The sequence below is a fragment of the Pipistrellus kuhlii genome, unplaced genomic scaffold, assembly GCF_014108245.1.
Source record: "Pipistrellus kuhlii isolate mPipKuh1 unplaced genomic scaffold, mPipKuh1.p scaffold_m20_p_41, whole genome shotgun sequence".
In the NCBI taxonomy this organism is placed as follows: Eukaryota; Metazoa; Chordata; class Mammalia; order Chiroptera; family Vespertilionidae; genus Pipistrellus; species Pipistrellus kuhlii.
Window position 1 is genome coordinate 3,602,980 of NW_023425542.1, and position 22,661 is coordinate 3,625,640.

General features: G+C 48.1%; 1 protein-coding gene and 1 long non-coding RNA gene across 6 annotated transcripts in view; one reads left to right on the plus strand and one right to left on the minus strand.

Annotated features, from left to right (window-relative positions):
• Positions 1–22,661, minus strand: part of EVL (Enah/Vasp-like) — a 113,767-nt gene that overhangs the window by 40,828 nt on the left and 50,278 nt on the right. Inside the window, exon 1 of one of the 5 annotated variants that reach the window (XM_036411756.2) lies at positions 17,662–17,791. The exons of the other annotated variants lie outside the window; for them this stretch is intronic. Within the exon in view, the coding sequence (XP_036267649.1) occupies positions 17,662–17,672 (11 nt within the window). The 5' untranslated portion in view covers positions 17,673–17,791. Of the gene's footprint in view, positions 1–17,661; positions 17,792–22,661 lie in introns of those variants that run through there. 5 annotated transcript variants of the gene reach the window in all.
• On the plus strand, positions 399–22,176 carry LOC123651258. Its single transcript, XR_006739848.1, has 3 exons — positions 399–599; positions 11,839–11,841; positions 22,165–22,176. It is a non-coding gene; the product is annotated as an uncharacterized LOC123651258 (long non-coding RNA).

Below are 22,661 nucleotides of genomic sequence, written 5' to 3' on the forward strand. Positions count from 1 at the left end.
GACTGGGAACCAACCCTGCAGGCCGTCCCCGGTCTTTAGAATTTAGTCCTAAGGGGCCAATCAGGGTTAGCCGAGGCAGTGACATCACCGACCTGAATAAAACTCCTGGACTGGGCGATATTCGCTCTCTTCCGCCATGCTGCCGGCATGAGTGGGATAGCCTATGCTAGCATAGAGATGGCTCTTTTGTTTATTGCATCGGACTCGGCTCCTTGGTGGTCCTTGGGGATCATGACTGGAATCCCCAGCCAGGACCATGAGGGACCCCCATTCCGAAGAGCCTGACTGGCCGCGGTAGGTGTGTGTTTGTCTGTGTTTTTGTGTGAGCGCTCTGGAGGGACTGCCCCTCCATCAGGGCTCTTACCTGGGTGTTTACCGGCTGCTGCGTCAGCCATGGTTTGAGTCCAGATTCGAATCTGTAATAAATTCTAGCATGCTTAATCAAATTGGCTCCGGTGGTCCATCTCTTGGGGACTCGCTTTGTAACATTTGGAGGCCCCAGCGAGATCCCACCAGGGGGGCTTCTCAGTAAGCCCCTCTAAGAAATTTCACGTCCTCTGGAACATCGGACCATGCCCGGATCTGCCTGCTCGGCGCCGGTAAGTCAGGCCTGGTTTCTCTTTTAAGTTTCTTGAAGCTTCCTGTCCTGGTTTGGTACGTACCCTGTTATCGTGAACTTGGGAGGCGGGACGCCGCTAAACTCCTGGTTCGCAACCGAGGTGGTGACGACCACCGAGGCCTGGTTTTGGAGTCTGGAGACTCCCTGGTTCTGCCTGGTTTTGGAATGTGGAGACTCCCTGGTTCTGCCTGCGGTGACGACCACCGAGGCCTGGTTTTGGAGTCTGGAGACTCCCTGGTTCTGCCTGGTTATCCCTGGTTCTGGTCTGAGTGAGTGTTGTTCTGGTCTCAATGAGTGTTGTGAGTGTTGAGAGAGTGCGGCCGCAATTGAGTGTGTGGGAATTGGTAAAAGTGTTTTCGTTTTTTCTCTTTTGGATTTGTTTTGGACTTATTTGTTGCCTAACTGTTTATAGATTGGGAAGAAAGAGAGAAATGGGGCAAGGAAACTCGAAGGAGAGTCACCTAAGTCACCTTGAATGTATGATTAAAAATTTTTTCTGACTTCAGAAAACGGGGTGAAGGCTATGGTGTTTCTGTAGATGCCTTCACTCTCCGGAGACTCTGTGAATTGGAGTGGCCGACATTTGGGATTGATTGGCCTTCAACAGGGACCCTAGACATGGAGCCCTGCACGGGAGTCCGGCGGATAGTCTATAGGAGCCCTGGGCATCCGGACCAAATTCCATACATTGATATCTGGATTGATGTTCTTTTTGATAACCCCAAATGGCTGAAGGAGTGTGGTTGTCTCCCTGACAAAGGAAAATTGGGAAAGAGACCTCCCAGGTCCGTCTTACTCGCCCGGCCACAGGCGAGCAGAGAGAAGCCGAGCCAGGCGCCTTTAGCACCCCCTGTGTTAGAGGCTCCTGAGGAAGACCCGATGTTGGGCCTGAAATTCCCTTGCCCACCCCCTTATGTGGCCGCTGCTGTCTCCACTACTTTCCCAAGCAAGGGGAAGGGGCTTGACCCCCCAGTGAGATCTCAGAGGAGAGTGGAGTATCCCCGCTTTTGGCAGAACCCCCAAGGGCTGGTAACTTTACACTCACCAGTCCACCCGCGATGACTGCCAGCAATTATTAAACACCTTGTTTACCACAGAGGAGAGAGAAAGAATAAAGACTGAAGGGAGAAAACAAGTTCTTGACGGCCATAGGGAGCTGGTTACAGATTCAGCCCAGATTAACACCGTCTTCCCTTTTGGCCCACCTAATTGGAACCCCAATTCGATGTTAGGAAGGGTCTCAGAACTGTTTGTTTTAATTGGCCATTTAAGTTTAATGTAATTAATGATTACAGTACATTGTAAAATCTTTAAAGGAAAAGGAAAATATTTTGTGGGCCATTTGGTCCTTGTGTGTGTGTCAACTCAAGTTATAATTTTAAAATCAGTAAGAGTTTGTCAGAAAGTTCAGGGAGTGTGATTGCAGTGGAGGGGTCACCGGTTCCCCCATTGCACCTTTGCTAGCAAGAGGCAAGCGAGGGACAGTCTGATGAAAACGCCCTGGTGGCAGCACCGCCTTCGCCACCTGGGACCCGCTTGCTCCCTGCCTCCATTCACCTCCAAGAGTTGTTTGAGTAGCTGGAGGCAGCAGATAAATTAAAACTGGTTTCCCAAGTCATTGTAAGCAGCTTTTAAAATTCCCCACCATGAGGCAGAAACTATGATCTGCAGGGAGTGGCAGGTGGTTCCATGGCCTTGCTTACAATGTTTAGTCTTTGTCATTGGTATCAGCTAAGCAGAGTCATATAGCTACTTAAGTATGAATTGTGATTGAGAAATGTAATGTTACTTGCCAGCTTTAAAAGTTCAAAGTATAAATTGAATTAGGAAAAGTTAATTACAGTAACTAAATGCCTAGAATATGGCAGGCTAAATTATATTACATGTGATAAGAATAAGCAGTAATGATCAAAGATCTCAAGGATTGGTTTATTCTCATTTGTCAGATGAGGAATCTATATGATACTTGAGCCCTATCCAGGTTGTTTCATACAGACCTAAGTAAATTTGTTGGGAATTTATAGTGTGCCTCTTGTGAAGAAGTAGGCCAAGTCATATATTTTTCTCTTAATGTAGAAAAAGTGATAGCCATATTAATTTGTTTTGTTTTGCTTTTCTCATATGTCATTGTTATCATTTCTAATTACATTGTAAGCTTGAATTTGGGCTTGTACCTACATCTTGTATTTTGTTTAAACTTTGGGAATCATTTTTGGTTTCAGTCATATGTATCTACTTTATAGATTTAAGTAGACTTCAATAATTTATTTAGAATTATGTTAAAACAATGTGAAAACATGATTTAACCCCCTGTGACTGCTTGGACACTTTTCACCGTGTTCTATTAGGGGACTTAAAGGCACAGTTAAAATTCTCCTGTTCCCCTTTTCAGTCTTATCAGAATCTGAGATCTTTATCTGTAGGAAGATTTGAGGTATGGTTATAGACTTTTGAAGGACATAGAAAGAAGGTTTAAAAGCTAAAGTAAAATAGTGAAAGTTTTTATGAAAGTTGTACATGTGATGAGGAGAAACAGGGAGAGAGGGAAAGAACGAAAAAGAGACTCTGGGAGTCCGAGAGGGAAGGATTTAGACAGAAGCAGAAGAGAAGTGATATGAATATGTAAGTATAAGTACAGAAGGTGAGGCCAGAAGAGACAGAGAAGGTCTGAAAGAAAGAGAGACTTAGACTCCAAGGGTTTTTAACCTCGAGGAAGAAGACTGACAGGACCAGGGCTCCTTTCAATTAAGCCCCCAAGGGTAACCTTACAAGTGAGAGGCAAAGCTATTAATTTCCTGGTGAGCACTGGGCAGTTTATTCAGTCTTAACAGAGCCGATGGGACCTCTAGGAAGATATCAGTCCAGGGAGCCACCAGACAAACTGACTGTTTTCCTTGGACATCAAGAAGGACTGTAGACCTAAGAAGGAACACGTACTGGAGGAACGCAGCAGCTGAACTGGACTGAAGTAGAACAACAGGCCTTTGAGGAGCTAAAGAAGGCTCTCGTCTCAGCACCTGCCCTAGCCTCGCCAGATGTCACGAAGCCCTTCCACCTTTACGTGAGTGAGGTAAGAGGCATTGCCAAGGGGTTCTCACTCAGACTCTAGGTCCCTGGAAGAGACCTGTGGCCTATCTGTCTAAGAGACTGGACCCTGTGGCAGCAGAGTGGCCAATGTGCCTCTGGGCAGTGGCCACCACAGCATTGCTGGTGAAAGCAGACTCTGGGCCAGGAACTAGCCCTGACAACACCCCATGCCGCTGAGACCCCCCTTCGGGTGCTCCAGAGAGATGGATGTCAAACACCAGAATCACCCAGTGCCAAGCTCTTCTCCTGGACCAGACCTGCATCCGGTTCCATAAGACACTGGCCATCAACCCTGCCAGCCTGCTTCCAGATGATCCAGAGGAACCCATTCATGACTGCATAGAGGTAACAGATGCAGTACTGACAGATGTCCGGCCGTCATCACCAGATGAGGTACTGTACACAGTTATGTTCAGGATGGGATCTGATATACAGGAACAGCAGTAGTCACCCTGGACCATACCATTTGGGCACAGTTCCTGAACAGAGGAACATCAGTAAACCTTTGTCCCTAATTGAGGCCTTTGATGGGGACACTGTACCATTCACTGGGAAAGAGGGTTACCAACTCCAGCCAGAAAGGACATTATTTTAGCCTTATTTGAGGCCATCTGACTCCCAAAAGCAGTTGCAATAGTGCACTGCAAAGGAAGGGGAGACAATTGAAGCCAGAGAAAATAGAGCCACAGACCAAACTGCAAAGGAAGATGCCCAAAAACCAGTGGGGCCTTTACAAGTCTTAGTAACCCTGCCGGATCCCAACCTCTACACCAAAGAAGAGGAGGAATTGGCTGAACAGAAGCAGGTCATCAAAGGACCAGATGGTTGGTGGACCCTACCAGATGACAGACTGTTGGCTCTAAGTCGGATGTTAGTTGCCCAGTCAAGCCAGGTTACCCACTTAGGCATCATCAAGACTCCTGAACTTCTGTGAGGCAGATACTATGAAGCTTAAGTAAGGTAAAAGCATAGTCACTAAAAGTACTGTCTGTGTACAGGTAAATGCTAAGGAAGAATAGAGGGACCCCCTGGGAATTTGGGCCCCAAAGAAATTCCCTAGGAGAGCATTAGAAGGTTGGTTTCACAGAGATTAAGCCACCAGCATTAAGGTATAAGTACATGCTAGTTTTTATAGACACCTTCCCAGATTAGGTTGAAGCGTAGAATAGGAACTGCCTCTGTAGTAAAGAAATTACTCCAGGAGATTATACCTAGATTCAAGCTGCCAGTAGTCATAGGATCAGATGACAGCACAGTCTTTATAGCAAGGTATCTCAAAGTATAGCTCAAGCCTTAGGACAGGCATGAGTAGAACTCTAAAAAGTTTAATTAAATTTGTCCTGAAAACCGGTGAAAATTGGACCAACCCCCTGCCCTTCACCCTCTTATGGGCCAGGTATACCCTCTAACGGGAGAGGTTCCCCCCCTCTTTTTGAGATCATATATAGTAGAGCTCCCTCCATCCTTCCTGGGGTCAGGGAGAAACTGAAAGCTAGAATTCATAACCATTCCCTTGCTCAAGTCCTTACAGGCTCTGCAATTTACCCAGAAGCCATGCATAAGTTTGTTCCAGATGCACTGCCGTGCCCCACTGTGGACCCTGTACACCCCTTCCAGCCCAGAGACTCTGTGTGGGTAAAGAAGTTCACTGCCCAAGGACTTACCCCAACCTGAAAGGGATGCTACACTGTTATCCTGAGCACACCCACGGCTGTTGAAGTAGACAGCACCCAGACCTAGCTACACCACTCCTAGCTCCTGCACAGAAAACGGCCTGGATCCTGGCAGCCAGCGGCCTCACCGTGAGATCCCTAGCCTGGGCTCCATATAGGCCAGGAGACTTGATGCCTGCAGGAGGGGAACTGGACTTCAGTGAGGACAGTACAGATGGGAACTGTGTTACTAGGGGTCTTGGTAACTGTAAAAACATTTTTTGCTAACCAGTGAGAAAGTCTGGGGCTAAGTAAGGCTAAATGTGCTAGGGGACTGGAAAGCAAGGAAGTAGGATGAGTCAATGATTTGACTCATGTACATAAAAACCAGTGGGGAATGAAATATGGTAGCACTCATACTTGGGTAAAAACTGCTGTTTGAATTTTAACCTTGCTATCTGACTTCTACCTTCGATTGCTTGCTTAAACAATAGGGTAGTTACAGGAGATTGACTCCCACTGACTCAGTAGCTTCAGGGGTAGAAACTGTAGATAACCTTTAGTTCTGCTTTTGTATTATGGGCAAGATAGGGCCACATCCAATGTCAAGCAGAGTGTGACTGGGAACCAACCCTGCAGGCCGTCCCCGGTCTTTAGAATTTAGTCCTAAGGGGCCAATCAGGGTTAGCCGAGGCAGTGACATCACCGACCTGAATAAAACTCCTGGACTGGGCGATATTCGCTCTCTTCCGCCATGCTGCCGGCATGAGTGGGATAGCCTATGCTAGCATAGAGATGGCTCTTTTGTTTATTGCATCGGACTCGGCTCCTTGGTGGTCCTTGGGGATCATGACTGGAATCCCCAGCCAGGACCATGAGGGACCCCCATTCCGAAGAGCCTGACTGGCCGCGGTAGGTGTGTGTTTGTCTGTGTTTTTGTGTGAGCGCTCTGGAGGGACTGCCCCTCCATCAGGGCTCTTACCTGGGTGTTTACCGGCTGCTGCGTCAGCCATGGTTTGAGTCCAGATTCGAATCTGTAATAAATTCTAGCATGCTTAATCAAATTGGCTCCGGTGGTCCATCTCTTGGGGACTCGCTTTGTAACACTATGCTGGGCCTCAAACTTGCTGTCCACCCCCAGCGCTGCTCTGGGGTTCGGAGTCCAGGGCACCTCATGCTGGGGGCTCTGTCCGGGGACAGATGCATCAGAAGTGAGTCGCAAGGGCCTTTTGTGCAGTGGTGCTGCATCTTCCCCCACAGCTCACCCTTCATTTAACAGACATTTAAGGGGAAACCGGTGATGAGCAAAACAGGCATGTCTTCCCAGAAGGGAGCCACGTGATACCCTCCGGGAGGGAGAACCAGCCTCTGCCTTCTGGCGCCTGAAACCACGTGTTCTTTCTTTTTTTTTCCTTTTCTCCCTTGTTAATCCTCACTTGAGGGCATTTTCCCATTGATTTTTAGAAAGAATGGAAGGGAGGAGGAGGGACAGAGAAAGATTGACTTGAGAGACACATCAATTGGTGAATTGCTGCCTTCTACATGCAGGATGACTAGGTTGGGGATTGAGCTTCCAACCAAGGTACATGCCTCTGACCAGAACAGAACCCAGGAGCCCTTCAGTCTGAGGACTGATGCTCCATCCACTGAGCCAAATCAGTTAGAGCCCACACATCTCTTAAAAAAGAGAATGTGCTTAGGAAGAGGAGCCCTCCCTCTGGGCCTTGTCTTCATGAAGCCTGGTAGAAATTAACACTGTACACAGAAACAGACCTCAGTTTAAATTAGTTTCCTTCCAATATAAACTGACCAGAATCAGGTTACGGGCTAAGCTGTGTCACTGCCATGCTCAGCCGCCCTGGACTGCCTCAGGGGCTGGGAGAGATCTGAGTGCAGCCTGGTGTCAGCGAGCAAAACAAGGATGTCACCGAGCCTGAGGGATGGGAGCTGAAACCCGGCTCTGCCTGCTGGCACGTGACCACGGAGGCCCTGAGGTGACGCAGAGCTGAGTGTCCTCTCAGGGCAGGTGCCGGGTGGCAGGGCAGGCAGAGCCCCTGGTGGCGGCCATGGAAGTGCCTTTCAGAGCTCCAGGAGAGCCTGTGACGGAGCAGAGCTGACCGGTGGTCCCAGCGGCCGCCTCTCAGAATGCCACCATGTCGCACAGAGGCCCATGCTTCTCCAGGCTGCCCCATCAATGCCCGACACGGGCCTCCTTGGTGAGGAAACCCTGCTTGGCCTCCTCAGCACCTGTGTGCTGTGGTCTGAGAGGTTCCCACTCTGTCCGTCCTTCCTGCCCTCTCGCCGGCATCCTGGCCGGAAGCCCCCTGCCTGCTCCTGCTCCCTCCATCCTGCACTGATGTCCCCAGGGCCTTGGCCTCTGCTTCATGGAAGACCCAAAGCAATGCGCCTGCTCCAGTGCAGGTTCCCCGAGGGCAGGGGCAGGCCCTGCTGTGCTCCTGGAACAGGGCACAGACCAGGGGCCTCATAAATGCTTAGGGTAGACTCGGAGGGCTGAGCAGAATCCTCGAGATGGTCCAAGCCATTCTCATGTCCAAACGACATGCCTTCTAGGTGGTCCTAAGTGGACTCCGAGCCACTGAATGAAAACCGGCAACGAGGGAAACCTGCCCCCCCTAAGCAGCCCACCCCGCTGAGGAGTGGTCTCAGCTGTGAGGCGCCCCTCCTGTTCTGGGACAGTCCACGCCCTGCCCTCCCGTGTTACAACGGTGTCTGGACAGCACATGACAGTCCAGTGAATGACTGAAGGGGCATCTTGGTTCTTCCATCCATTATTCCCATGACATAGCCCCCTTGCTGCCTGTCACTCTCCTCTAGTGACCTCTGACCTGTTACATTTTCTCTGAGTGTCTGGGTCCTACGACTGGATAGGACCATGGCATCTCAGTCTGACAAACACAGATGCCAGTGAGTCAAACACATGTAGTGACACTGAGCCGAGTGTGACAGCCACTCTCCTCAGAGCTCACGGCCACTCAGGAAAGGGGACAGAGGGTTACATCTTCCAGGGCCTGGAGGGTGGGGAGCCGGGGAGCCTCTCTGCAGGCAATGCTGTGAGTGGTCCTCCCTCCCCCGATGAAGAGCTTTCAGCCCAGAGAATCAGGAAGGGGATGTGGGGGGTTGGGGAGGGCAGAGGCAGGGCCAGGTGCCGCGCAGAGTGCACACCTCACACACTTTAGGGGTGCTTGGATGGAGATATAAAGAAAGTGCTCGGCCCTAGTAGGTGCTCAAACACCAACAGTGATTTTTCTTATGTCATTATCGCCATGGGTGCCTTCTGCTGCTGCTGTTTTAACACCAGGCTCAAACTGAACTCGTGGTTAACCAAAAGCCCTGCTGCTCCCGCCTCCATGTAGACGGTGCTTGTCTACCTGCTTATTTATTCCCGGCGACAAAAGCTGAGGGCCAGGAAAGAGCCGCTTACTCTGCCGCAGGGCTGTCTCACTACCACCCGCTTGGGGTTCTGTTTTGTTTTAATAAAATCCTCGCGGTACCCAAAGGCTTCAGAAACTCCATCTGTCTAAACCACGGATCGTTTGAGGAAAGCACGTTTGACAGACAAGCATTTTCTTTTTAAGTATATTGTTTTTGAATGATTGCACTCACACACACAATTCCTTTGCTAAATTCAGAAAGTCTGTCCCTACACCCTCCCCACGGGCCCCGCACACTCTGTGCCTGTGTAGATGCGGACTCCGTGCTCCCCATCCTGTCTGGCTCTGAGGAACCACGTGGGGCTGGAGAAAAGCTACAGCCGATTCTCACAGGGCTGCTTTTAGATGATCAAATCACCAGCTCATGAGTGGGAATCACTGGTGACAATGCAGTTGGGTTTGAGCTACCAGGTCGATGGACCCTCCCTCCGGCCCCTGGGGTCTAACACTGCTCACTCAGCCTAACCCTCGGGAAAGCAGGTTCCTGCCCCACCAGCTGCTGCTCTCTTGACCCACTCCCTCCTGACCAGGAATGAATTTCTGAATTTGTCCCAGGCTGGCAGACACTGGCCCAGCCACACTCTGCTTGTGTACAGGCGCCTGGACTCCCCACCTGCGAATTCCTGGCAGGGCTTTTCCAGGCTTTCCTACGGAAACCTGCAGCACAGTGTAAGTTCACAAGCCAGGGCAGAGGGTGGAAAGCCAGAAGGCAAAAGAAAGGAACAGGCTGGTCACCAGAGGCTTGGGGGTGGAGAGCACCCGCCCACGGTTGAGCCGGAAAGTTCAGCACCGAGGCCTGCGCTTGCTTCTGCCTCTCAGCAGGGGACCCGCCAGTCTGTCCTGCTTCTCCGCGTCTGCCCAACTGGATTGTGAGCTTCCCCAAAGCGGGGCTCGCTTTCCCTTCCTGCACCCAGCCCTGCATGTTGTAGACACAACTGCTCACTGAAGAAATGATTGTGAAGAAGAGCATTTATGATGGTGTGCCTTTCAACCCCTCTCTTTATTCTCAGAGAGCAGCTGCCGAACAAGAGCACCTGCTATAGATTAGCATCAGGTTCTCTGTCTCGCTGCGGCCTGGGATCTGTCAGGAAATGCAGCCCCGAGGACAAGCCTACTGCGCAGAGCGGGGAGGCTGCTGCCTCTGACTGTGCGTCTCGCTGGCCAGTTCCAGGGAACACGGGAATGTGGGCGGCGGCTCAGCCCCTCTTGGAGGCTCAGCGGAGAAGCCACATTCTTTGCTCCTGTCTTTTCTGGACAGACAGACTCAGGGTTTCCCTGTCTCTCCCCAGCGCTGGCAGTGGCCCTGCTTGGCCCGATGCCCTGACTTGGCGGCTCCCTTCAGAAGGAACAACCTATCGCTCTGTCCATCATGTCTCCCCAGCAGGACTGGGAACCCGGTTTGCCTGGGACGGAGGGACTTTCAGGGAGGTAGGACATTCAGCGTAAACCCAGGATAGTGCCAGCAAACCAGGTGCTGTCATCCTGCCGGGAACTCCTGCTCTCTCTCCTCAGTAACAGCCACAAGGCTCAGTACCTAGTGAATACCACTGATGGGAGCTGGCTGCTGGGCCTGGCACCTACTCAACCCCGCTTTCCCTTTCTCTCCCGCAGGCTGCCCACTGGCACCCGGTCTCTGTCCCTAATATCCTCAGGGCTCCTAACAGATCCTACTCGATGGCCCCTTTGCTCTAACTCACACTGCTCCCTCTGCCTGGGGTGCTTTCCCAGCTCAGGCTGCCAGGAATTCTTACGTATCCTAAAGTCACCTCATTCAGAAAGGCCTCCTTGAAGACACAGGGCCAGCAAGGGCACGTCCCCGAGACTGGCTCCCCTGCAGAGTGATCAGGGCTCAGGCCACAGTTCCTTTCCCCGTTTACATATGGATTTCTAAAACAACAGATTCTTTGCTGGTTCCAGAACCTCATCCTTGCTCTCCTGTGACGCTACCCACACCCTATCTGGTGCAGATCAGGGGGAGAAGGGCAGTCTGTCCACACAGCCCAGCTGGCAGCCCGGTGGTAAGGCCTGGACTGACAGCAAAAGCATCCTCTGGACATCTGGGCCAATTACACTGACTTCCTGGTGTTACTCAAGAAGTTAAAGATGCTTCCTCTGCCTGACATGCGTTTTTCTTCCTACATCCACAGATTTGCATGTCAGCGTTGCTCAAAGGCCAGGTCATGTCTCTGCCTTCAGAGAACATGTGTTCATTCATTCCCGCTCACTGCTAACCACCCAGAGGAAGGCCCTCAGCTGGGCCCTGGGAAGGGCATGGCATGTCTCTGCCCTTAAGGAAACCCCATCTAGCAGGAAAACCAGGCAGCTACAAAATGGCACAGGACAGTGCTGTTGTGTTTTTCTATATGAGGGTGCCCAGTACCCAGCTGGTGCTATCCGTGCAAAGGCCCTGTGAGCCTCTGGTTACTCTCCAGCTTTCATGGGGGCCAGTTAGAGCTCATCGTCTTCTCCAGACCATGACCCCCTTGAGGGCAGTCAGGTCTGACCGCCAGGTCCCCCTCCACACCCTCTGGGGTGGCAGGTAGGCTCTCATTAACAGCCATGGGCTCAGTAGCTGCCAAGGGAATAAGCGAGGGAGGGAGCAGTGGGAGGCCAGGGGGAAGTGGCTATAAATAAATGTTCCCAAAGCCAAGCAGAAGCAGAGCCAGTCTGTGAAATCCTGACTTGTTTACTTTCAACCTACAAGCCAGGAGAGTGAACGTGAAAAGCAGCTGAGATTCCGAGCAGCCACACCAAGAACGCAGGCTCTGGCTATGGTCCGGAGCCCCAGGATGGCGCGCTTGCCCTCACTGCCAGGATCGCAGCCAGGACACACCTGCCAGTTCAGCGGCCCCTGCAGGTCAAAGCCCACATTTCATGTGACGCTCAAAACAATGGTTAGAAGGGAGTGATCACCTTTACCCACTTCACACTAAGTGACTTATCCAGAGTACCCAAGGCAGGGACCCCACCTTCTTCCTCCTTTCTCTGGAGGCCTCTCCTTCAGGCTTCTCAGGCATCGCTCCCTCAGTGGGTCCGTGAACAGGCTGATCCTCTAACCACTGAGCAACGCTAGCCAAACTGAGCTTGCTTTGAGTTTGCCTAGTTTTGCCCAGTATTGTATTTCTCAGCCTTCAGGGATTCCTTGGGGGTGGGAGGGACAAAATGCACCTTCAATCTGGCCATCCCCATTCTTCCTCTCTCTTCTTGCATTAGTTCACAAAATAAACCAAGACAATACCCCATTTACTGAGTACCAACCATGTACCAAATATATTCCAAGGCCCAGTACTCAGACAAAACTCAACCTTCTCTTGAATACAAGACGTGGCCTCTGTTAATGGGGGAGGGGTGGGAGAGGCCCACAATGTACAGGTGTGTGCCAAGTGCTGTGGGTACAAGAAGGGCATGCTTCGTCCTGCCAGGGGAACGGACCATTTCAGGCAGAGCGGACAGCGGCAGGAAAGGCTCGGAGAGGAGGAGCAGCACCCTCAGCCATCGATCACCTGGGGCTGTAGCTTCTCCAGGCTCACGGGGGAATGAGGAGACCTACACAGGCATGTCCTCACCAGGTCCCGCCAGGGACTGAGAAGCAGAGGTTGGAGGCCCAGCCTCGTCAGAGCGGAATATCTGCAAGTACTTCTTTCGGATGGAGGAAACAGGCCTGGAGAGGGAAGTTTCTCAATGTCCTGCGGCTAATGCGTGGAGGGGCCGGGACTAGGTTATAGGGCCTACTTTCTGCTGTTCAACAGGGCTTCCTGCTTCACTTAGTAAAACATTTAAAAAATATATATATATTTTATTGATTTTTCACAGAGAGGAAGGGAGAGGGATAGAGAGCTAGAAACATCGATGAGAGAGAATCATCGATCAGCTGCTTCCTGCACACCCCCTACCGGGGATGTACCCGCAACCGGTTTTGGCAGTAAAACATTTTTACGACACCTAACTTTTTATGTCATTTTTCCCCATTTGAAAGTAAGTTGCAGATATACTGCAATCCTAAGGTGTTTGGCCTACATCATTTAAAATGATGACATTCTAGGCCTAACCTGCTCAGTGGATAGAGCATCAGCCTGAGGACTAAAAGGTCCCAGGTTCGATTCCGGTCAAGGACATGTACCTTGGCTGCGGGCACATCCCCAGTTGGAGGTGTGCAGGAGGCAGCTGATCGATGTTTCTCTCTCATTGATGTTTCTAACTCTCTATCCCTCTCCCTTCCTCTCTAAAAAAACCAATAGAAAATAAAATAACATTCTAATAGGTAGCTTAAATGCCATTATTGTACGTAAGAAAATTAATAATTTACCAAATTATTCCTAAAATGTTTTAATTTTTAGGGATCCAGCATCCACTTCACGTGTTACATTTGGGTTGTCAATTTACCCTCTTTTTAAAGCTGGAAAGTTGGACCATGTTTTTGTTTGTCATTGATACTGATTTCTGTGTGTGCAGAGTTTAGGCCATTTGTCTTGTAGGCTGTCCCCATTCTGGGCTGTTTCCCCTGATAAAATTCAGAGCAAACAGCAAGAATGGGACACAGGTGACAGTGGGGACCTATCGTGTCACATCCCACCGGGCACCCCCTAATGCCAGCTGCCTTTTCTCTGAGAGGCAAGGTGGGTGCAGGGGGCGATGGCCAGGTCTCTGCAGCGGAAAGATCATTTCCTCTGGGCAACCGGGGAGGCACCTGCAGGGTGACTTTTTCCGTAACGAGGACAAGCCTGAGACAGATTTAATGTGTTCCCAGGTTCGTTCTGAAATAGTTCACGCCTGTGAGGAGGTTCCCCGATGCCACCACCCAGACGGAATATGCTGCCTCCTAGGCGGTGAGTTCGGGGGAGCCCTGCATCCTCTCCCAGTCCCAGCCCGCTCCATGCCTCCGTCATGCCTCTCGAAACTTTGTCTCAGGACCGCTTTACACAGATAAAAATTACTGCATTTGTCAAAAAGCTGCTGTTTGTGCCAGGTACGTCTGTCCATATGTACCATATTTAAAATGAAAACTGAGGACTTTTAAAGCACAAGCACACATTGCATTACTTGCCACAGTGATAATGTCAACACGTGTCATGCGGCCTCTGGGAAATTCCACTGTTCACGCATGACACAAGAGTGAAAAAGGCAAATAATGTCTCCATATTGTTATAAATACAGTTTTGAGTCATACACCACTGAAAGGCAGGCCTCCTGACCACATTTTGAAAACAGCAAGTTAGACCTGCATATATTAACGTGAAGAAATTTGAATGGTGACGTTCAAGCCCCGTTTCTGTGAGCACGAGAATTAAAGAGAGGCTCTTGGTAAATAAAGAATGAGTTCAGTGTTAAACCTGATGTCTTTTCTTCATCCAGATTGGGTGGGACCAGCAGACTGCACGTCACGTGCCTCAAGATGTTCGCCTTTTCTCCACTGCGGCCCCGTCCCAGATGCTCGGACAGCTGGTCTCGCCGCTCTGGGAAAACATCCACCAACTGTTGGGAGAGGCTGAGCCTGTCTCACACCCACACTTTCCTTCAGGGCTCCCAGCACAGCCCTTTCCTTGGGGAGCCATCTGGCAGCCATGTGGACATTAGGGCTACCACTACTAGCACACATTCCAACATGTCCCAGTGTCCCCAGACACTTGTGGAAGTGGAACGAGTTTCAACACAGCCTTGGGACAGCTGTAAAGAGCTGGCGGGGAAAAGGCCTGGGGCAGAATGCTCAACTCTGAGGGTGAATTAACAGCCCAGCTAATATCCCTGCCCATCAGCATGACCACTCGGCTCAGTTCAATGAACACCTGGGAGGGCACAGCATTACCTAGGCCCAGCGATGGTCAGAAATGAGTAACCCTGTCTCCTGCCCGGAAGAGTCCCGGCAGGGAGGGGAGATGGTGAATGAAGGGATGATGGGCAGAGAAACGCACGGGAGCTACAGGACAGAGAATGTCTCTCTGTCTCATGGCATCCCCCGTGTGAGATCAGAGACTGCAAAGGGTAACAGAGACCAGGAGGCCTGGATTCTAACACATACTCTGTAAAGTGGGGCCAGTTCCTTCAGAGGCTATAGTGAAGTCTGGCTCCTGAAAACACAAGGGACCTGGCTTCACAGCCCAGCTCTGCCAGGGATACCAGTGGGACCTGGGATGAGTAATCTCACTTTGCTGACCTGGTTTTCTTGTCTATAAGCGGGAATGACAGAGGAACACTTGGAGGATGAGGATTAAATACAGCGTATGCAACGTAATTAGCATAATGCTTGGCATGTAACCCAAACGGGGATGGCTGCTGTAATTTTCTCTTTTATGGGTTCAATGACCTAAGAGAAGCCACTGGACGAACCAGTTTCCAGCCACCTGGGCTCAGGACACCTGAGGAACATGAACACCTCACAAGAATCACCGAGGTCCCTGGTTGGCAAACTGTGGCTCTCGAGCTACATGTGGCTCTTTGGCCCCTTGAGTGTGACTCTTCCACAAAATACCATGGCCTGGGAGAGTCTATTTTGAAGAAGTGGCATTAGAAGAAGTTTAAAAAATTTGGCTCTCAGAAGAAATTTCAATCATTGTACTATTGATATTTGGCTCTGTTGACTAATGAGTTTGCCTAGGTCCTTTATGCTAATGCTGCTGGCGGAAAGCACACAGCATTCTCTGGAAATGAAGACAGAGAAGCTCCAAGAAGCTCCCAAATGAACTGGCTACACTTCCAGGGGAAGAGTAATGGGACAGCATAGCCTCTGAGACCGCGGGCCTCAATGTCCCCATCTGTGTATCTCACGGCTGGACCAGCCAGGTACTATTACACTCTTAATTTATCACCAGGAGCAATGGAACTTTTTTCCTCTGAAAGAAATATTAAGGAATACTTAAAAAGATGAGAGTTAATTTGGCATAGGTGGAGGGTAAGGCCTCTAACCTAGATGATTTAGTGCAGACAAATGGTCTCGGGTCTCCTAGGTCCTTTTAAGGTGGAAACTTCTTGGATTCCTACAATTTAAAAAGACTTTAAAAACATCGCATGGCTCCCTCCCCACTCACTTCTGAGACCATTCCCTGCAGTCAGCAGCTGACATTAAAAAAAATTTTTTTTTTTTAAAGTTAATTTCAGAGAGGAAGAGAGAGAGAAACTTCAATGATCAGAGAGAAACATTGATTGGCTGCTTCCTGCATGCCCCCAACTAGGGATGGAGCCTGCAACTCAGGCAGGTGCCCTTGACCAGAATCAAACCTGCCCTTCAGTCCGCAGGGCAGCGCTCTATCCACTGAGCCAAACAAGCTAGGGCCAGCAGCTGACATTTATAACTGAAAGAGACTTGGTTCCTCCAGACTCTGGAAGTAAGCATGCCCCTGAAGTAGGAAGTTTTCTGTTCTCCACAGCTGCACCCACAAATTCTTTAACCCTCAAGGCAATTACTAAAATGATAGAAAAGTGGCTGGAAAGGAGCAGGAGTAAAGCGAACCATGAAAACCCAGCATGTGTGCCCGGTCCCGTTAGATCCTGGGCTCTGCCCCTCGGAGCTTCATCGGGCAAGTTCTACGCACTGTGATGTCAGTTTTTTGTTTTTTTAAAATATATTTTTACTGATTTTTCAGAGAGGAAAAAGAGGGATGGAGAGCCAGAAACATTGATGAGAGAGATACATCGACCAGCTGCCTCCTGCACATCCCCCACTGGGGATGTGCCCGCAACCAAGGTACAGGTCCTTGACCGGAATCGAACCTGGGACCTTTCAGTCTGCAGACGACGCTCTATCCACTGAGCCAATCCGGTTTCGGCTGGGATGTCAGTTTTAGCAACTCACGCAGCATGCTTCCAGAGAACCTGTGTGTCCTGGAAAACTCCAGTCCTTCCTCAAGGGCCACATGACTGTGAGCAAGTGCCAGGCTGGCTGCCTCGCCCACAAAGTCAGTGATAGCACCTTCCTCTGCCCAACATGGTGAAATGAACCAAATAAGAAAATTGGGCCCTGGCTGATAGCTCAGTTGATTAGAGCATCAACCTACTATGCCAAGGTTGCGGGTTCGATTCCCAGTCAGGGCACATTATAAGAATCAACCGGTGAATGCATAAATAAGTGGAACAAGTAGATGTTTCTGTCTTTCTCTTTTTCTAAAATAAAAGTTGGTAAAACTCCACTTTGGACACTGTGTAGTACTTTTTAAGCAGGGATTATAACTTTATGCTAAGATCCAAAGCTGTAATGAGTTCATCAAATAAAGGCCCCATCCAAGGAGGTAAAGCTCTGCCTTATCACCCACCATCTTCCTTGGAATTAGCTGTAGGGCAGAGGAGTCCTGTCAGATGTAAGGCCACCCTCAGAAAGCCGTTAACCAAGCAGACTCTGACCCGCTGTGGCCCACCATCGTGCTAAATACAACAGTCTCGGAGCTGACGGCCCAGGTCCAAGTCTCTCAGGCTGAGGTCAGGACTCTGTTCGTACAGTCCATGAAGTTTCCATTGTGAAAGGAACCTCGGTTCTTCCCTCTTTGCTCCGCACTCAGAGAAAACAACCTGAATGTTTACAGGCCGTTCTGGAGAGGCGAGCCAGGCCCCATCAATAGCACCTGAGCCAAACCACAAGCCCCTCAGACAGATCAGACCCCCTCTGCACACAGAAGCCTTAAAGACCACAGGCATCGAGAGACACAGGCCGCGCAATGGACAGACCAGCGGAGGGAAAGTGCACGCTGTCAGCATCTCGCTGGGTGGCCCTGGGTAAGTCTTATGCCCGCTGCTCTGTTCCTGGATCTCCCCACTGTACAACAGGGGACCTGGGATGATGTCTATGGCCCCTTCAGCTCGACACCATCATGATTCTAGGTTTCCTCTGACATCCCGCTGTCCCCTTGTTGGTCCCCGTACTCACCCCGTGGCCATGGCTGGAAGGCTGCAGCACAGGGAACCCGAGGAGCTGAGTCCTGTCCTCCCAGGCTCTGCTGATCTCAGGACCACAGACCTCGGGAGGCAGCACTTGATTTTCAGACTCTACTTAAAACCAAACAGGAAAAGGAAGCTGAACCAGAGACAAAGGGGAAACAAACCCCAGTTGGAAACTGAAAGCTAGGTAGAAAATGGAGAAACAAGAGGCTCCCAGGCACGGCCCCACCAGCGTGGGTGGCCGAGAGCCACTGTGGGGCCTGAACCACCACCCACATTTGCAACCTCAGGCCTCCAAGTGCTTCCTGCAGAGGCAGGGGCCGGGGTGGGACCAGGCTGTGGTGCTGCCTCCACTGCTAACCCTCCAGCCCTATCTCAGAGCCCCCTGACAGGGCCAGGCCTGGGCTCTCCCATCTGCTATAGGTGGTGGGTCAGTGCGCATGCTCCCTACAGGCCTTTATGAAAAGCTCCAAGACTTTGAAGCATCCTCACTCATCTTCCAGAGAGAAGACTACATGATGATGTTGTAATAGCTAACTTAATAGTTTACTATGTGTATTTTTATTGATTTCAGAGAGGAAGGGAAAGGGAGAGAGAGAAATATCAATGACATGATAGTCATTGATTCGGCTGCCTCCTGTACGCCACTGAGGATCAAGCCTACAACCTAGGCATGTGTCCTGACCGGAAATTTAACTGTGACCTTTTGGTTCATAGGTCGATGCTCAACCACTGAGCCACACCAGCCAGGCTCTGGTAATCATTTGTACTTTTTTTGGGGAGCTGCTCCTCTTAATGGTGATATTTCAGTCAGTGACTCAGGGCCTGAAAGGAACATGTTTGGGGATTACTGGAAACCTGGTGTCACTTGTCCTGTAAGTAACCTGGGGCCTCAGTTTCCTCAGGTGTCAAAAGGGCCCGCACAGGGTCCTATTGAAGACAATAAGATCCATTCATTCCCAATCTTTCATTCAAAATTTCCCGAGAACCCAGAATTACACATTGTGCTAAAACTAGAGACAAAACACAGAAGAGAACACAGCACTTGTCCTAAAACAGCTCCTACGGTTTAGCAAGGAAGAGACTGACATGTTAGCAAATAGATGTAATGAAATGTTGTTATTGATGGAGTAAAAACCAGCTGCACAGCGCACAGTACAAAAGGAAGATCAGCCCTAACCGGGGAGCTGAGAGCACTTTGAACATTGGCGATGTATCCTGCAAGGCTTTCAGCACTGCACAAGGTGCAAACCACAAATTTTGACATGTTATGACTTTTGTTTTCCTTTAGTTCAAAATATTTTCTCGTTTTCCTTGTGATTTCCTCTTTTATCCATGCATCATTTTAGATTTTGTTTAAGTCCTAAGCATTTGGTGTTTTCCTACATCTGTTACTGTTATTATTTTTTAAAGAAAGATTTATTTACTTTTATTTAAGAAAGGGAGAGGGAAGAGACAGAAATATCAATGATGAGAAAGAATCATTGACTGGCTGCCTCTACACACCCCACACTGGGGATGGAGCCTGCAAGCCGAGTATATGCCCTGACTGGGAATTGAACTAGGACCTCCTGAGCAACACCGACTGTTATTTATTTTTAATTTAATTCTACTATGGTCAAACAACATAATTAGTATGATTTCAGGCCTTTAACATTTATGAAGACAGGCTTTAAGACTTGGCATTTTGTCTACCTTGGTGAATGTACTGTGTGCACAAGGAAAGAACATGCATTCTGAAATTAGGGGCAGTGTTCTAGAAACGTCAATTAGGCCCAGCAAGGCCTTATAGACCTTCTACGTCCTTATGGTCTGTTGATTTGTTTTTGTCTAATTGTTCTATCAACTGCTGAGAGAAAGGTTTAAGGAGACCTCCAATCATTTTTCTTCAATTCTGCCCATTTTTATTTCAGGTATTTTGAAGCTCTTGTTAGATACACATATTTTTATGACTCATATCTTCCTGATGTGTTGACCCTTTCCTCAGTATGAAATGTCCTTCTTTATCACTGGCAGAACTCTTTGTCTTTGAGTTGACTTTATCTGACATTAATGTAGCCACGTGAGCTTTTTAATGCTATCTGCGGGTATACGTTTTTCCATCCTGTATTGGTTTTCTATTGCTGCTGTAACACATTACCACAGACCCATAGCTTTTAACAACACACACTGATTATCTTAGTTTTGTAAGATAACGGTAAGTGAGAAGTCTGACATAGATGTCAGGTGTTGCAAGCACTGTTTCCTTCTGGTCAGGGCACGTATTCTAGAGGATCATTTCCGTGCCCCTTCCAGCTTCCAGAGGCCACCTGCGCCCCCTGGCTCAGGGCCCCTTCCTACATCTCCTCAGCTAGAGTGCAGCATCACCATGCCTTCTCTTCCATCCCAACATCTATTTCATACCATGGCCGGAGAAAGGCTCTCCACTCTTGTCTCTTTTTATGGTCATATTTTAATTTCTTTTGGCTTTTATTTTTCCCTCTATCTTTTAATTGGAGTATTTAATCTATTTACATTTAATTTATTGGTATGGTTGGCTATTGGTCTGCCATTTTGCTATTTGTCTCATCTGTTTTTAGTTTATCTTTTCCTCCTTTCTTACATTCTTTTAAGTAAACTAAATACCTTTTAGAATTCAATTTAAGTTTTACTATTGTCTTTTTAGCTATATATTTTATATTTTAGAAGTCTTTCTAGGAATTTAACATGCATTGTTAACTTTGAATACTTAGATTATTATATCATTTCATGTAAAATCTAAAAACTTTACAACTGTGTAAATCTACTATATTTATGGTATAGTAGTCATATGTATTACATATTCACAATACAATGTCATAATATTTTTGTTGTAAATGATTATATATATATATTTAATTATAAAACATTCTTTTATATTTACCCATATATTTATCCTTCCTGGTACTCTTCATCTTTTCTAAACCTGAGTTTCCTAGTATAATTTATCTTCTGCCTGAGGAACTTTAGCATTTCTTATACATCAGGAATGCTGGCAATAAATTCTCTTAGTACTTTTTTTAATCTGAAAAAATATCTTTATTATTGACGGTACTTTTTTTCTGAGTAGAAAATTCTGAGAATTGTTTTTCCTTTCAGCACTTAAAAAAAAGTTGAATGTTCTACTATCTTCTGGCGTCCATGGTTTCTGATGAGAAGTCGGCCATCACTCATATTGTTATCCTCTGTATATAATGTACCATTTCCTTTGGTAACTTCTATTTCTTTTTCTTTGGTTTCCAGAGTGTGACTCTGATTAGCTTAGTGTGGTGTTCTTTATATTTAGCCTGCTAGGGTTTTGCTGAGATTCTTGGATATGTCAGTTAAGGCTTTTCACCAAATTTGGGACATTTTTGGTAATTATTTCTCCAAGAATTATTCTTCTGCCCTCTGGGACTACAATTACACATATACAGATCTTTTGGTATTGCCCACAAGTCATCAAGTTACTGTTCCCCCCCCCCCCCCCCAATATTATTTCCCTGCTTTTCAGATTTCATGATTTCTATTGCTCAGTCTCCAAGGCCATGGACTCTTTCTAATACAGTCTCCAATCCACATTTAATCTCATCCAGTGAATTTTAAAGTTTCATGTCTAATGCTAGGATTTCCATTTGGTAAATTTTTTATAATTTCCATTTCTCTGTTGGAATTCTCCATCTATTTACTCATTACATTCACCTTTTCCTTTAAGTCTTTGAACATATTTATAATAGCAACTTTGAAGGACTTGCCTGCTAATTCCAACTTCAAAGTCACCTCAGGATCCACTGATTTTTTTTCCTTCAATTAAATACGGGTAACATCTTCTCTTTAATGTTCATTAATGTATGATTGTATGCTAGATATTATAATACATTGCAGAGAGTATGGGTTGTATTATTTTCCTTTAAAGGTATTGAGTTTGTCCTGGCAGGCAGGTAAATTATTGGCAGATCCTTTAGATGCTGTGGAGCTTGGACAAGTTATTTTTTTAAGTTCTATTTTCATTTTAAACTTAGCCCTAGCGTGTGACCCTTATTCAAGGACACAGTCCTTAATGCTAAGGTGTGGTTGTTTGGGGTGCCTGAGGTGCTCTTCATTCAGGTTGACTGGGATCTCCAACATCTCCTAGCAATGCATGACCTTGAGCATCATCATTGGTTAGCCCTTACAGTGTGCAATCCGTGCTAAGCCTCATGGATAGTCTCACTCTATATACATATAGCTGGCCCTTAGCCAACAAGCCAAAGTGAAAACCTACACAGACTTTGCTATCCTTGCCCTTACCATGAAGCCTCCACTTCTCCATTTCCTTGCCCTGCAAAGTCCAGCTATTTCAGTAGCCTGGGATTCCAATGTCTGCCCCCTGAGCTTACTAAGATTAGCATTTAGCTTGAGCTCCACCATTCTGTGCCAAGACCAGAAGAGACTCCACCGGAAAGCCAGAGCTACTGCGGGGCTTATCATGTGTGCTTCTTTACTCAAGGATCAGAATCCTGTGCTGCCTGCTCAATGCCTGAAATACCAAGAATTTAATATTTTTTTGTGAGTTTTAGTATCCTTCGTGGAGTAAGGTGATCTGTATATTTTGTTCAGTTTCATAATTGTTTTGTCAAGAGAGCAACTCCATCATCAGTAGTCTGTCATGGCCAGAGGCAGAAGTAGATTTATGATTCTTAAAGTACCAAAAGGTATTTATTCTTTTTCATTTTGTGTGGATTTCCTGAGGATGTTAACCTGGGTGTAAACACCTTCACTGAGAATGTGTCTTTCACTTTCATCCCTCATTTCCTGTCTCCACATATGCTACTACTGCCTTTTCTTGGTTTCAGAAGTAGGTAACATGTAAGAGTGAACTTTTGGGGGCATTCTTTTAACTCAACAACCTAGCTTTCATAGGCAGGTTGAGTAGAATTATGAGAAAGAGCAAGAAATGTGGAAATATTTCTGCCCAGGGTGTTATGAGATACGGAGTTTAGCCCATGCTTT